The sequence below is a fragment of the Camelus bactrianus genome, chromosome 14 (assembly GCF_048773025.1).
Source record: "Camelus bactrianus isolate YW-2024 breed Bactrian camel chromosome 14, ASM4877302v1, whole genome shotgun sequence".
In the NCBI taxonomy this organism is placed as follows: domain Eukaryota; kingdom Metazoa; phylum Chordata; class Mammalia; order Artiodactyla; family Camelidae; genus Camelus; species Camelus bactrianus.
The window spans coordinates 20,594,303-20,607,506 of NC_133552.1; the positions used below are offsets into that span (position 1 = coordinate 20,594,303).

The 13,204-nt window shown below is 45.9% G+C and overlaps 1 protein-coding gene across 11 annotated transcripts in view; it reads right to left on the reverse strand.

Annotated features, from left to right (window-relative positions):
* Positions 1-7,932, reverse strand: part of DGKH (diacylglycerol kinase eta) — a 160,428-nt gene extending 152,496 nt beyond the window's left edge. For 9 of the 11 annotated variants that reach the window (XR_012511716.1, XM_074378235.1, XM_074378238.1 and 6 more), the window contains exons 1-2: positions 7,553-7,700; positions 466-669 (exon numbers count right to left, since the gene is read on the reverse strand). Coding sequence is in view for 10 of the 11 variants with exons in the window: in XM_074378235.1 (XP_074234336.1) it covers positions 466-669; positions 7,553-7,612 (264 nt within the window). In the remaining variant the exon portion in view is untranslated. Of the gene's footprint in view, positions 1-465; positions 670-1,369; positions 1,507-7,552; positions 7,701-7,841 lie in introns of those variants that run through there. The other 2 variants (XM_074378233.1, XM_074378232.1) reach the window with 2 other exon arrangements.
* Between the last annotated feature and the right edge of the window lie 5,272 nt (positions 7,933-13,204).

The following is a 13,204-nucleotide window of genomic DNA, read 5'->3' on the forward strand; positions in this document are numbered from 1 at the left end:
CACCCACCCTCTCAGAGTGGGCCAGGGAGAGGCAGGCTGATGCCCGCGGGAAAAGAAGGTGGCTTCGCTGCAGCTCCGGCTGGTCGGCCTCCACTTGTGCCCCTGCGCAACGCACTTACTCTAACCGAGCACGACAGGTAGGACTCAAAATAAAACACTTCTTTTTGGATCCCCGAGCGGGAACTCTAAGCAGCGCTTCGGCTTTTTCCCACGCTCCCTGGTTCCCTTCTCCTCCACCTCAGCGGCCCGGCACCCCGGAGGCCCCCGCGCGCGGGCCGGGAATCCCTTCCCGAGGCGCTCGGTCCGGCTCCCGCGGGCCCCGCCCCCGGACCCAGGCCCCGCCCTCACCTCGGCTCCCCACGTTCCCGGGATCGCCCGGCGCGCTCCCTGCGCCCCAGGCGCCCTCTCTTACCTTCCCCGCCCCGCCGCCTCCCGCCTTCCACGCTCCCCTCCGGCCCGCCTCACCTTGGTTCGGATCTGCCCCGAGGTGGACACTTTGCGAATCAGTTTCTGGGGTCCCTCTTGCTCGGCTTCGCTGTCGGACGAATCCTCTCCGGGCCCCGCCGAGGCAGCGGCGGGGGTGACCGCGGCGCCGGCCTCGGCAGTCGCTCCTCCCGCGGCGCCCGGAGGGTGGTGCTGGCCGCCGGCCCCGGCCATCCTCTCCGACTCCTGCGGGGACACAGCACCGCCCGGCGGGGGCGGCGGCGGCGGCGGTCAGTGGGTGGGCTCTGCCCGAGCCGGGCCCGGAGCCCCGCGCCCAGCCGCCGCCGCCGCCGCCATCTTCCGCTCCCCTAGTCGCCCCCGCGGGGTAAGGGTCGTCCTAGACCAGACTCCTTCCCGACAGGGGCCGTCCAGGATCCCGCGCCCGGTTCCCGCCAGAGCCGCTACTGAGGCAGAGCACGGGGGACGTGAACCCCGGCCCGCCTGGGACCCCAGCGCGCAGAGCCGCAGGATGTTACGGGGTTCCTGACCCAGAATACGACGGCGCTGGTAGAGAGGATGCGAGCGACTGAGGGACGGGGCAATCTCCCACTTCCCCTAGGGTCTGGGGTCCCCAGGATGGACCCGAGGGCGGGGGAGACCCGTTACCTCCGCAGCCCACCCCCGCAGGCCCGGCAGTGGTGATGCTCCCTCCTTCGGTTCCTGAACAGCAGGGGCAAGGACGGCCCCGGGAGGAGGAAGGGAACCTAGCGCTTACCCCCGACTCCCCTGGGTGCTCCCGCCACCTCCTGAACCCAGGATCTCTCCAGAGAGACTTGGGCCTCGCCGCACAGTTTCCGCGAGTAAAAGTCCCCTCCAGCTCCGAGATGGAAGGACGCAGCCCCTAGTCTGCCTCCCGACCCCCAAGCCCTTCCCTGATGAATCGTACCTCTCCCGCCTCCGCCTTGGCGTTGGGGTCCTTTCAGCTCTCCCGACCGTGGCGTTTAGATTCGGGCCCGGGCCCACCCCCACCCCCATCCGGCGCACACGGAAGAGAAGAGCATTTTCCGGGAGGTTCCACTCCGCTCTGAGAACTTTTCGTTCAGGAGGAGCGATCCCTTTGGCTAACAGGAAACTGGGAAGGGCGTGGAGAGCGCGCAGAAACAAGAGAGTACACGCCGCCCGAGACGACAGAATGCAAAATAAATGTCTTAGCTGAAGCGCGAAGCGAGACTGCCTGGAAGAAAACAATGCACTGGAGCCGTGTGAACACCAGTGCCCGAGCACGAAAACACTGAAGTCCTGGGAGAGCCACTCCCTAACCCGGACTAGAGCCGGAGGAAATGGGATCAACAGGCTGCAGCCACCGCTCACGACTCGTCCCCCCGAGAGCTGGCTGAGCGGACACTTGGGAACAGCCGCTGCCTCGCGCTGCGTTGTGCACGCCAGGCGTCAGAGAACCCTTGCAGGTGTGGGAGGGCTTCGGGGAGAGGACACTGAAATGCCAGATTCCTCTTGTCGGCCACAGAGAATTCCGAACTGGCGTTAGCTGTCTTTTTAAGGAGGGCAGAGAGTCCCTGCCAAAGCGTGGAGTCTCCTCACATGTCAGGAAGGCATTCAGTCTCTTTAGCACGTTCTTGCTCTTCAGGACTCATTGAGATTTTCTCAGTTGACATGACCTTTAAGGGTCCTCCAAGCTAAGATCCTTTGGGGTTGGGTTTTGTTTTTTGGTTTTTTTGAAAGTTTCAATTTTACTCTCAATAATTTGATTGCTGTGACAGAACTAACAGTTCTAAAAGATTTTAAGAAATATGCAATCCCAGTACTACCGTTGGTCCACATAGTAGATTAAATTGATTAAAATGTAAAATGTGCCAGTTACTTTGCATCTGCAAAGACAGGAGATCGCTGCTTTGTAATACTGATAGAGGCTACTTCTCCAGGCTCAGCTGTCTTCTTTAAAGGGAACGAGTTGGGCAAAATAAACTTTAAGAGCCCTATGGTTCTGTAAGTGTGTAATTCTATATAGACAAAGAACATACTGCTAAGGAGGGAATTACTTAAGAGAAAAACATAATCAAAATAATGGCCTTTATTCCAACACAACTGTTTGGTCACTGACAAGTCCAATGGTCTCACAACATCAGTAAGAGGCACCTAGTAAAGGGCCTTCTGAAAGAATAAACCTAGTTCAGACCTCTCTTTTAATGTAGGGACCCAGGCCCCAAGCCACAGCTGGGACCAAAGTCAAAATCATGAGTCCTGTTCTAATGTTCTAGTCACTCTGCCACACCATATAACAAAAGTCAGTTTGTCAATTATCATATGTTTCAATTCATACTTTAGGCTTTCCGGTTTTATATAACATTTTCCAGAATCCAGGCAGAGAGTGATTAAACGAAAAAGCATTGTTTAATGCCCATGCCTATTCTGTGATCTTAAGAGGACTAAGCAGGGGTGGGAACAGCTCAGTGGTAGAGCACATGCTTAGCATGTACAAGGTCCTGGGTTTAATCCCCAGTACCTCCCTTAAAATTAAAAAAAAAAAGAGGACTGAATACACTTCTCACTCTGATTCAAACACTGATTGCTTAAAAATATTAAAACAGTTTCACATGCAAGTGCTGATCAATTAATACCTCGAAGTAAAGGTATTTATTACTTCATAAAAAATTAACCTCATAGTTATCCCTGCTCCTCAAAGTCTCGTGTAACAAGTTCTAAAATTTGATTGTGACTTTGAAAGCATGGCCAGTCTTAGCCTGCTTGTGCTATATAAATGAGTGCTGTTCTGCAATTTTCCTAGCACATACTTAGAGTGAAATACTGGATAAGCAAATGAAGGAATGTCACTTCATTTCCCACAAAAGGCAGCTCATGAAGAACGCCCTTTTCTTCAATCATCTCTTCTGAGGAGACTGTTTCAAATAATTCCTAATTTAAGGTAGTGGACCCACTAGCTTCTCCTCAGGTCTTATCTGTAAATTAGAAATTTCCACAATGAATATCCAATCTGTATACTGTATACCTGCAATGCACTTCACTGCCCTTAAAAATATAGCAGCAATGTCAAGAGCTGTATATCTGCCACCATTTTAATGTAGCTCAAAATAGCAACTAAAACAAATTTCAAAAATGCGGCATGTTGCGTTCGCTTTAATTTACAAGATTCTCTTGAATTTTTCCTTATTTGGTGCTTTCAGATTTTCAAATAATTTCTTAGATGCTTCTTCTTACATATTTATTTTATTATTGTTACTTTAAAGTCTTTGTTTGGAACATAACATATCACAAACACACTATTAAAAACTTGGACATAAGCCACATAGACACTACATTCAGAAAGCGATGAAAATAGAAGCTACCACTAAATTAGGTTAGATTTCTACTTAATAGGGTTTCCTGTCCCATTTAAAAAAAAAACAAACCTATTATACTAAAGACGTAGAAGTCACAGCCAACTTTCATTCTGATACCAACTTTATGAATATGAACATATTATCTATAAAGATATTTTGAATCATATTCTTATTGATCATGACTTTTAACAGAAGAGGTTTAATATTCTTCAACATAAATTTGCAACTTTTAAATCCCATATGTTCTATGGTTTTATGTTAAATATTATATCATAAACATGAAGAAGTCTACATTTATATTCTGAGGAATCCTAGTACATAGGCACTTCAAAAACAATTATATTTTAGGATTCACATTCCTAATCAATGGAAACCAGGCAAAGAACACTGCAGGTAGAGGCCTGCTTTCATTCAAACTTTAAAACGACTTCCGTAATACACTATCTGTCCCATGTTTAGGATGCCAACATCCAAAACTTTATTAAAATTTCCTTAGTTGTTACCTCAATGAAAAAGATTTCGAAATTAATCGTGATATTAACTTCAGGTCCATATGGTTATCCCTGCACCTAAGACCAAAATTTTTGGTCCTCTAGACCTAATACATAAACATGCTTTTAACCGCTCATTTATATTTTGGCACTTTATCCTTTGAAACTCTTCCCTTCCTAATTTTCCAGTAGTTCTGATTAGTTCCATCAGAGATGACTAGATAAAAATCATTTGGGAATACAAATAAATTTTAGTAAGGAAAATATACTCTGGTATCCCTCCACTGTTTAAGAACTACTTTGTAAATACTCCCAAACTCTTTTACGTTTTGGCAGGAATTCTAACTAGCCATTTTCCCCCAAGATATTATCTATGAGTAAGGGTCGCTTGGCTAAATATCTTCCTACCCACCTGTTTCCACCAGCAAAATGTTGTTTAATTAATTAGAAATTTAGGTAATGCCTCTATTTCCACTGATTTGATTACATTCCAAAGCTAGCATTAAAGAAAATACACAGACGCTGAATGCTAACATTTATCTTCTTGTAGGCCCAGTGCTGTAGCTGGAGTAATGATAAGGCTAACAGTTTATTTAAATGCCCTCACTTAACTAAATAACTTCACTTCATCTCTGAGCGCAAAGAACGTCATGACGTCCAGCAGCTGCTTCTCAACTCCAGACATGGGTACTTTTCAAGCTAGGCGTGCATTACTCAGCATTGATGCCTGACATTATGTTCACTCTTCTGTCTGAATAGTTCCACATAGAATCATATGATCGTGTTTAACGGTCTGGCAAAAATGAATGTGGAAAGGAAATCCCCACATGTATGCTGGTGATATGCAATAAGGAATAATGCAATAGGACCTGTGTGATGTGAATATTGAATGTTCAGTATTGAATAATCCTTTTCATAAATGTAAATGAGTATACCTTTATGGTAAAGTATTAAAGTTGCCTACATTTGAATTCAAAACCAGATTTTGAATTGAATGCAAAATGGAGTCTAGATCAAAGCAGATGTTCTTAACCCAAGGTCTTTGAGGGTCCACCAGTTGTGCTATGGGAATTCTGTGATTCCCTTGAAATTTTCTTAAGTTTTTATACATATATTACATATGTAAATTTTCAGGAGAAAGAGAGTCCATAGCTTTGATTACGTTCTGAATGGGATCACTGATCCAAGAAAAGTTCAAGAATCCCTGATTTTGATGAAAATTGTTTTAAAGGGAAAATGTCCCTCAAACACACTTAAACTGGTTATTTCCCCACTTTGTTCCGCACATCTGAAATAATTAACATTTAAATACTGTTTCCCCTAACTTACCCTTCTTCTTTCTCCTATACACCACTTTTCAGTAATTTGGATAACTTATCTTTTTTAAGAAATTAAATGAGAATTCCCTTTATTAGTTCTTAGATTCTGTGCCATACATAAATGGCCACAGGGTTTCGAATAAAATCACTTTGTCAAAAGTATCACTTTATGCCACATATCCGAGATTACTGAAGTTTTTTTTTGACTCTGAATGTAAACTATTAACATGTATGAAATAAGACATGCTGTTTACTTAGGAATGAGTGCTCTGTGAGGATTTAAGGATTGGTGCCTGTGTTAACTGCTATATCCAACAGCTCTGAACATAGTAGGTACTATATAAAATACCCTTTGAGTAAATAAAAAGGCCCTCAGTGTTTAAAGAAAGGAAACCTAAGTTTTTAGGAGAGTTCTGCAGTCTGGAGAAAGTGTCACATTTCATTCATGCATTTCTGTTCTGGCTCTAGTTTTAAAGGCTATCAATGGGCATTTTCATCTTTGTCACTCTAAAGCAAAAATAAAAGTTTTTCTCTATTTTTCTAAGCACAAGGTAGTTCTGGTATCCTCACCCTAAAGTGAAATACATATAATTGGGTATTTTCATTGTGATTGGTGTTGGCTTAAAGTGTCCAAGTTCAAAACGGAGGTCATATAGGAAAGTTTAAAAGTAAAAAAGTTACAAAAACAGGTCACTGAGTTTAGTTCTCAGGGATCTTTGATTTAAACCTCAGAACTGAATCGTATTTTTAATTTCAAGAATAATCCCCAGTAAGAACCACAATAGAAGAAGTATGAGCAGATGGGCAACCTAACAACACGTTCAAATTTACAAAAGCAAAGACAGCTGCAGATACAGATGGATCAGAGTTGAAGGACACTCTCGAAAGGTCGGGAAACAGAAGGTAGAGAAATGTACTTGGGGAAAGGAGCTGTATGTATTAGAAAAGAAAAAGGAGAACCAAGCGTGGCACCTGACCTGGAAGCTCTCCACAGGCAGGGGGCCAGCCTGAGCAGATACGCGGAGTCCCTGGGAAAAGAGCATCTGAACACGTTGAACAGAACACTGATGAGGCCAGAAATTTTAGACGAAGCTTTTAAGATGGGTTCAAGAATTTCAACCAAGACGGAGTAGCAGGCATCGAGGCAGGGCATGGAGAGCCAAAATTCGATGCCAGGAAAAAGTCAGCCCACACGGGATTACAGAGCTCCGAGTGAGACGGGGATTTCGGGGTAGAATCCCTAGAGGGATGTGAAGTGGTTCAGTCTGAGTTGGAGGAAAGAAGGAAGTTGAAGGAGTTTGAGGAAACAAACCCGAAGCCCCCCGGGCTCCTGCTCCTCATCCTCGCACACACAATGCACAAGCACATGCTACTCTCGGTCCCTAAAATTACCCAACCTCCACGTTGTATGGGCAGCGAAATCGAGGTCAGCTTCCCGCTTCATCCCGGGCAAACTCCTTGAACCCTAGAAAAGCCCCGGGCTTTAGTGGCGAACAGGAGTCGGAGGCGTGGTTCCAGGCTTCAAGCCGCGATCAGCCTTGCCAAGCGCGGGTCCTTAGGAACCTGCGCGCCCAGGTGACGGCCCAGGGCGCGGTCTCAGGAGGGAAGACCAGTCTCCTCCGAGCCCTGCACGCTGACCCACAGGCTGCGTTTCTCTTCTCCCCCTTCCAACCCACCACACTCGAAAATCCCATGAAAAGTTGAGAAGTCGATAAAGCACGGAACCGGTCCTCCCAGGTCCGTGGTCAGCGGTTCGCCGGCGGCCCCTCCGGGAGAGCCTCGGCTGGCCGGACAAAGGCGCTCCGGGCGGCGCGCGAGGAGGAGCCCGGGCGGCGGAGGAAGCGCTGTCCCGGCTGGGAAGCAGCTGGGGACCTCATCCCGGGCCATTTCCTGAACGGAACCCGGCCCGGGAGGGGGAAGCAGAGGAGAGGTGGGAGGGGGCGGGCGCGGGCGCTGTACCCACCGGTTCCTCCCAGGCCGGGCTGCGGGCGCCGGGCGCGGGGCGCACGTGCTGCGGCTCCATCGCGCCGGCCCGCGCCCGCCTGCCGCCCGGGCGCGCGGACCCGGGTCCCCGCCGCCGCTGCCGCCGCCGCCGCCGCCGGGGCCGCTGGATGCGCTTCCCTCGCCGCGGTCCTCTCGGCCGCTGCCGCCGCCGCCCCGGCTCCCGCCCGGGGCCAGCCACCGGCCCTCCCGCCGTCTCCGGCTTCCGCCGCGCTGCGCTCTCCCGCCCCCGCGCCGGTCCCTTCCTCCACCTCCACCTCCTCCTCGGTCCAGCTCCGAGCGATCCGCTCCCCGCCGCCGCCGCCGCCGCCGCCGCCGCCACCGCCTCCCACGGCCGCAGAATCCGCCCCTCGCTCCTTCCTCCACCCCCGACTCCCTCCCCTTTTCCTCCCCGCTTCCCGCCCCTCCCCCCCGCCGCCCCCTTCCTCCCGGCGGGCGGCCCGGGACGCACGTGACCCCCCTGTCAGGCCTTATAAGGCGCGGAACCGAAAGCGGCCGCCGGGTGGTCAGGGGCACCGGGCGGCAGTGGGGACAGGAGCGGCCTCCCACGGGGCCGGGCGCCGAGCTACCGCCGGGCGAGTGGGGAGCAACGGGGAAAGCCCGGGCTGGGCCTGCCGACGCGCTGGCGACGCGAGCGGCGGTGGCCGCGAGTCCCGGGAGACGCCTCCAGCGCCCCTCTCCCCGTCTCCCTCTCCCGGTGGCCGCAGCCCGCGCCCGCCTCCTCCAAACGCCGGCGGCCCGCGCTGCAGACACCTCCCCTCCTCTGGGCGCTGAGGCTTGAACGAAATCGCGCTGGACAGTAACTGACTTCGACAGAGCAAGGGAGATAAGTGCACTCCAGAGCTGCTCTTGAACCAGCTGCGCCGGGGATGGTTTATTCTTTGTGACGTTACAAACACTGCAGATGGGTTAGCATCTGCAAGAGGAGTTAAGCTTGAGGGAGTACTTTTTGTATTCATATTTTATGATTAACGGTTTCGTGGAAAGAATTCCGGCTAGTTGGAGCACTACATTCAAATTAGGGGAAGGGACAGCCTCGCAGGGAGTGTTCAATAAATAGCAAGTCACCTCCTCCCGCCTTTTAAAACAACGTTTCAAATTGCGTTTCCGATCATCTTTTTGGCATCGAAGACGCTTTCCGTCTATTTCCAATCCAAGAATGGCTTTTCACAGGTTATTCTCTTTTTTGGACTGGATAAGCATCTTCTCACCGCCCTTAATCATGTCACACGTATTCACACATTTTTAAAACAAACTGAAAATTTCAAAACACTTACTTGACCCAGTCTGCCTCCAGTCCCCACCTCCTCACAGCCAAGCTCTTTAAGAGATAAATGCATGTTCTCATTATTCTCACATCCATTTTTTAACCTACCTCTCATTCTTACCAGCAAACCTACTATTGTGCCCATTCTTCTACCGAGGGGACCCTGACAGAGGTCACCTGTGGCTTTCAAATTTCCCTAAACCGTTGTGCTGTCGTCGTCCCCCCCCCCTCCTCCCCAATTCCCTTCTCATATTACCAACCTGCAGCATTTATCACTGGGTCCAGACTTTAATCCTTGGAACTACCCCTTCCATTGGCCGCTGTGACACTTTAGTTTCCAGTTCTCTAGCTGCATCTTGCGTCAGCCCCTTTGCCATCTCTTACATGTTGGAGGGCTTAAATAGTCTGCCCTTGGTCTTTTTCTAATGCTGCCTGGTCTATCCACCTATGATGTCAACTACGAACCATGTGCTGGTAACTCATAAAGTGTCCATTCCTATCCCAGATCTTCGGTCTGTAAAGCCAATTTCTTATCAGAAATCTCTTACGCAGACATCCCACTGGGCTTAAACTCAGCTTCACTAAAACAGAAGTTAACTTCCCTGCCAGTTGGCTGGTCTCTCTAGTCTCATTCCCAGTCAATGTATCCACAATCCACCTAGTCACCCAAAGAAGAAATCTGAAAAGTGTCCCAGGCTCCCTTCTCCCTCCCTCTGCCCACTCCATGCACCAGATAGTCCTGTCTGTCACCTTCCCTCCACTTCACTGCTCTTGCCTGGCTTCAGATCCTTTCTTTCAAGCCCCTGAAACATTGTGTTACTTTCCTCATTAGTTTCACTGCCCCAATCTGGTCACACCTCCACTCTTGCCATTTCTCACCTTGTAGCTAAAATAAGCTTTCTAAAATACAAAATTGAGGGCGTCTTTCCCTGAATAAGCACTTCAAATGGCTCCCCATTACCAGGAGGATGAAATCCCAATATCTTAGCCAGCATTTATTTCTCCAGTCTCATCAAACACTCTCAGTTTCTCAAATGCAGTTCCCTGTCAGGCCACTTATTCTTCTGCTGTGTCCTCCCGTGGAATACCCTTCGTCTTATTCAGCCTGTCCAAACATTCATCATCTTTCCAGAATCAACCAAAGAGTCACCTTTCTTATGAAATCTTTTTGGAGGTTAGAACTGACCATTCTCTCTAGACTAATGCACTACCCTTTCATAATGCCTTCAAATACTTTCTTAAACTCATTTTTTAACATATAATCTCTCTGATGACAAGTAATATGACTGACTCCATCTTCCTAGTTCTCAGGACAGTTTCTAATGCATGGGAAGTGCTCAATAATTTTTTTTATAATGGACGTACTGGGGATTGAACCCAGGACCTTGTCCATGCTAAGCATGCCACTCTACCACTGAGCTATTCCCACCCCTAACCCCCTCCCCTGACAGTAAATGTCAAATGAATGAATTACATGATTGAATTTAAGTTACTCTATTCTTATGACTATAGAAAATGTTTTCCATGCATTATCTCCTAATTTTGCAAATAATATGTTATTTTCATCTTTAACAGGGATGGAAACTGAAACTAGAAAGCAATTTGCCCAAGGTTCCACTGTATACATCGAAGTCAGGGCTATAAGCCAGTTTACATAGTTAAATTCATTAGGTGTTTATCTGTCTATTGCTTTTCCAGGTTAGATTCTACTTTTTATACCAGGGTCTTTCTTTTTTTAGTGATTGTTTAGTATATCTCTTTCCACCTCTTTATTTTCAACCATTCAGAGTCATTATTTTTAAGTGTGTTTTTGTAAATAACAATTGAATTTCAATATTAGTTACTCAGTCTGAGAGTCTGCCTTTTAGTAGTCTATGTCAACCAGTTTTCATTTATTATGTATATTGTTAGGGTAAAAGGTTGTTGTAAGAAAGAGATCCATCTTCACTGCTATCCCCCAAACACAACGTTTATACCTCTCTCACGAAACAATCTTGGAATAAGTGGTCCAGGGTTCCAGGTGGCTCCTTTGACCCATATTGTTATTCTATCCTCTACGGTATTGCCTTCATCTACACAGTCAAAGCAGGTTAGAGAGTTCCAGCTTGAGGAAGAAGAATGCATGAAGGAGCACAAGCTCAACTTCTTAAAGCCCAGACCCGGAAGTAACACACTTCCCATCTGCTCATATCCCACTGACCAGAACCCGGTTACACGGTCACACCGGGCAGCAAAGGAGCAGGAAAATGAAACGGCTAGCTGTGTAGCCATGACCCAATCACAACTCTATAACCACGGAAGAAAGAGAACAGATTTTGGGGGAAAACTTACATTCTTTGTCACATTATGATCATCATCTTTTTAAATTTATTACCATTCTCTCATTTCGTATTTATTTAACTTTCTTTTCCTTTGCTTCTTTTATCTCCTTTCTCATCTCCTGTTCTATCAATTGAATTTTCTCTGGTTTACTCCCCTTTACTAAATACCTCTACTGATTTGGAATTTATATTTTCTATTTCAATTCTTAGTGGTCATCCTTAAAATTAACATCTAGATATAACATCTAAGATTAGTCAATATCTTCATCCCATTCCTTCAAAGGTAATCTTAAACAAACAAACAAAAATAAATAAAACACTTTAACTCTCAAGTTCCTCTCTTTTTTTAAACTTTTTTTAACATTTTCTTTTTTATATTTTATTTATTTATTATTGTATCATTTAATTATTTTGTTTTGGCAGTGGGGAGGAGAGAGGTAATTAGGTTTATTTTTAGAGGAGATACTGGGGATGGAACCCAGGACCTCATGCGTGCAAAGCATGCTGTCTACCACTTGAGATGTACCCCCCTCTCCTCTCTTTAAGCTATGTATTGCTATCTTGTATTTTTTAATCTCCCCGTATTTTTCAGTTCTCTACCAAATTAGTCATCATCATGACTACTCTTATAGTTATTAGTTAATTAATTTTTATTCCATATTTTATCAATGTTTATCCTTACTATTTGCTTTTTGTATCCCATTCTTTCCTTCTGGGCTCAAATTACGTCCTGGTGAAATACATTCTTTCATGTTTTTTTCATCATATCTGCAAGCAAAATTCTCTATGTCTGTATTTCACTCTCATTTTATTTTTCTCTCACATCAGCTATCATAATTTCATCATAATTTGACCATAATTTCATCAGCTAAGGAAAGCTAAGTTGACAGTTATTGGCTCCAACACCCTGAAGTTACTATTCTGTTACCTACTATTTGATTAGACTTTCTGGCATTTATTGCTGGTGATTAGAAGTCTGCAGTCAGTCTCACTGTTCCTCCTTCATAGATTTTTTCTCTATAATAACTTAATATTTTTTTTCAATTGATGTTTGCATTATTGATTTATATCTAGGTGGATTTTGTTTTCAGATATCTTGTTCAGGACTTGATACACATTTTCAACCTGAGGACTCTTCAAGTTTTGGAAATTTTCTAGCCTTGTGCATTCAAATATTACTTTCTCCCATCCTTCCCCCATGCATTTTTTTCTATTTTATCTTTCTGGAACTCCTATTAGATGTGAGTTGGAGTTTCTCATTTTACCTTGCATGTCTTAATTTTTCTTTAATAATTTCCAGCTTTTTACTTCTCTATGCTAATCTTAAATAATTTTCTCAGATCTATCATCCAATTCTCTAATTCTCTTTGCAATTGTATTGACTACTCTTTAATTTATCTGCTGAATTTTTATATATTTAAATTTTTGAATTTTCATTTTACTCTTTTTCAAATCTAGCTGTTCTTTTCCATATCTTACTTTTATCTTGCAGCATATTTTCCTTTATCTCTTTGAACATTTTAAACACAGTTCTTTATAAGTCTCTTTCAAATTACTTTACTATATATAGTTAATAGAGTATAAATTCTCCCATTTGTTGTACTTGCTAAGTCACGTTTGTGGTGGCTTAATTCCTTGCATGCTTTATAATGTTTCAATGTGAGCTGATCTTCAGTAGAACTTGTTTTCTATGAGAGTAATCCATGCCCTATGGGGTATGACTTCTGACTCTGCTAAGGACCTATGGGTTTTCCTAGCTCATTCACATGTCTGTCCATTGATGCTGGAAAACTCAAAGAGATGACGCTGGCACAGCTAGGGGTCTTTATGTATCTCTGTCTCCAAGAGTATTCTCTCCACTACTGTCCCCAACATGGTGGCTTCATGGTAGCCGGACTGACTTCTTATATTTAGGAACAGGCTCCCAAGGTGTATGTCAAGATAGAACAAGTCAAGGGGATGCAACATCCTATTATGAACTCGCCTCAGAAGTCATATAGCATCCCTTCCACTAAGTGAATTGATT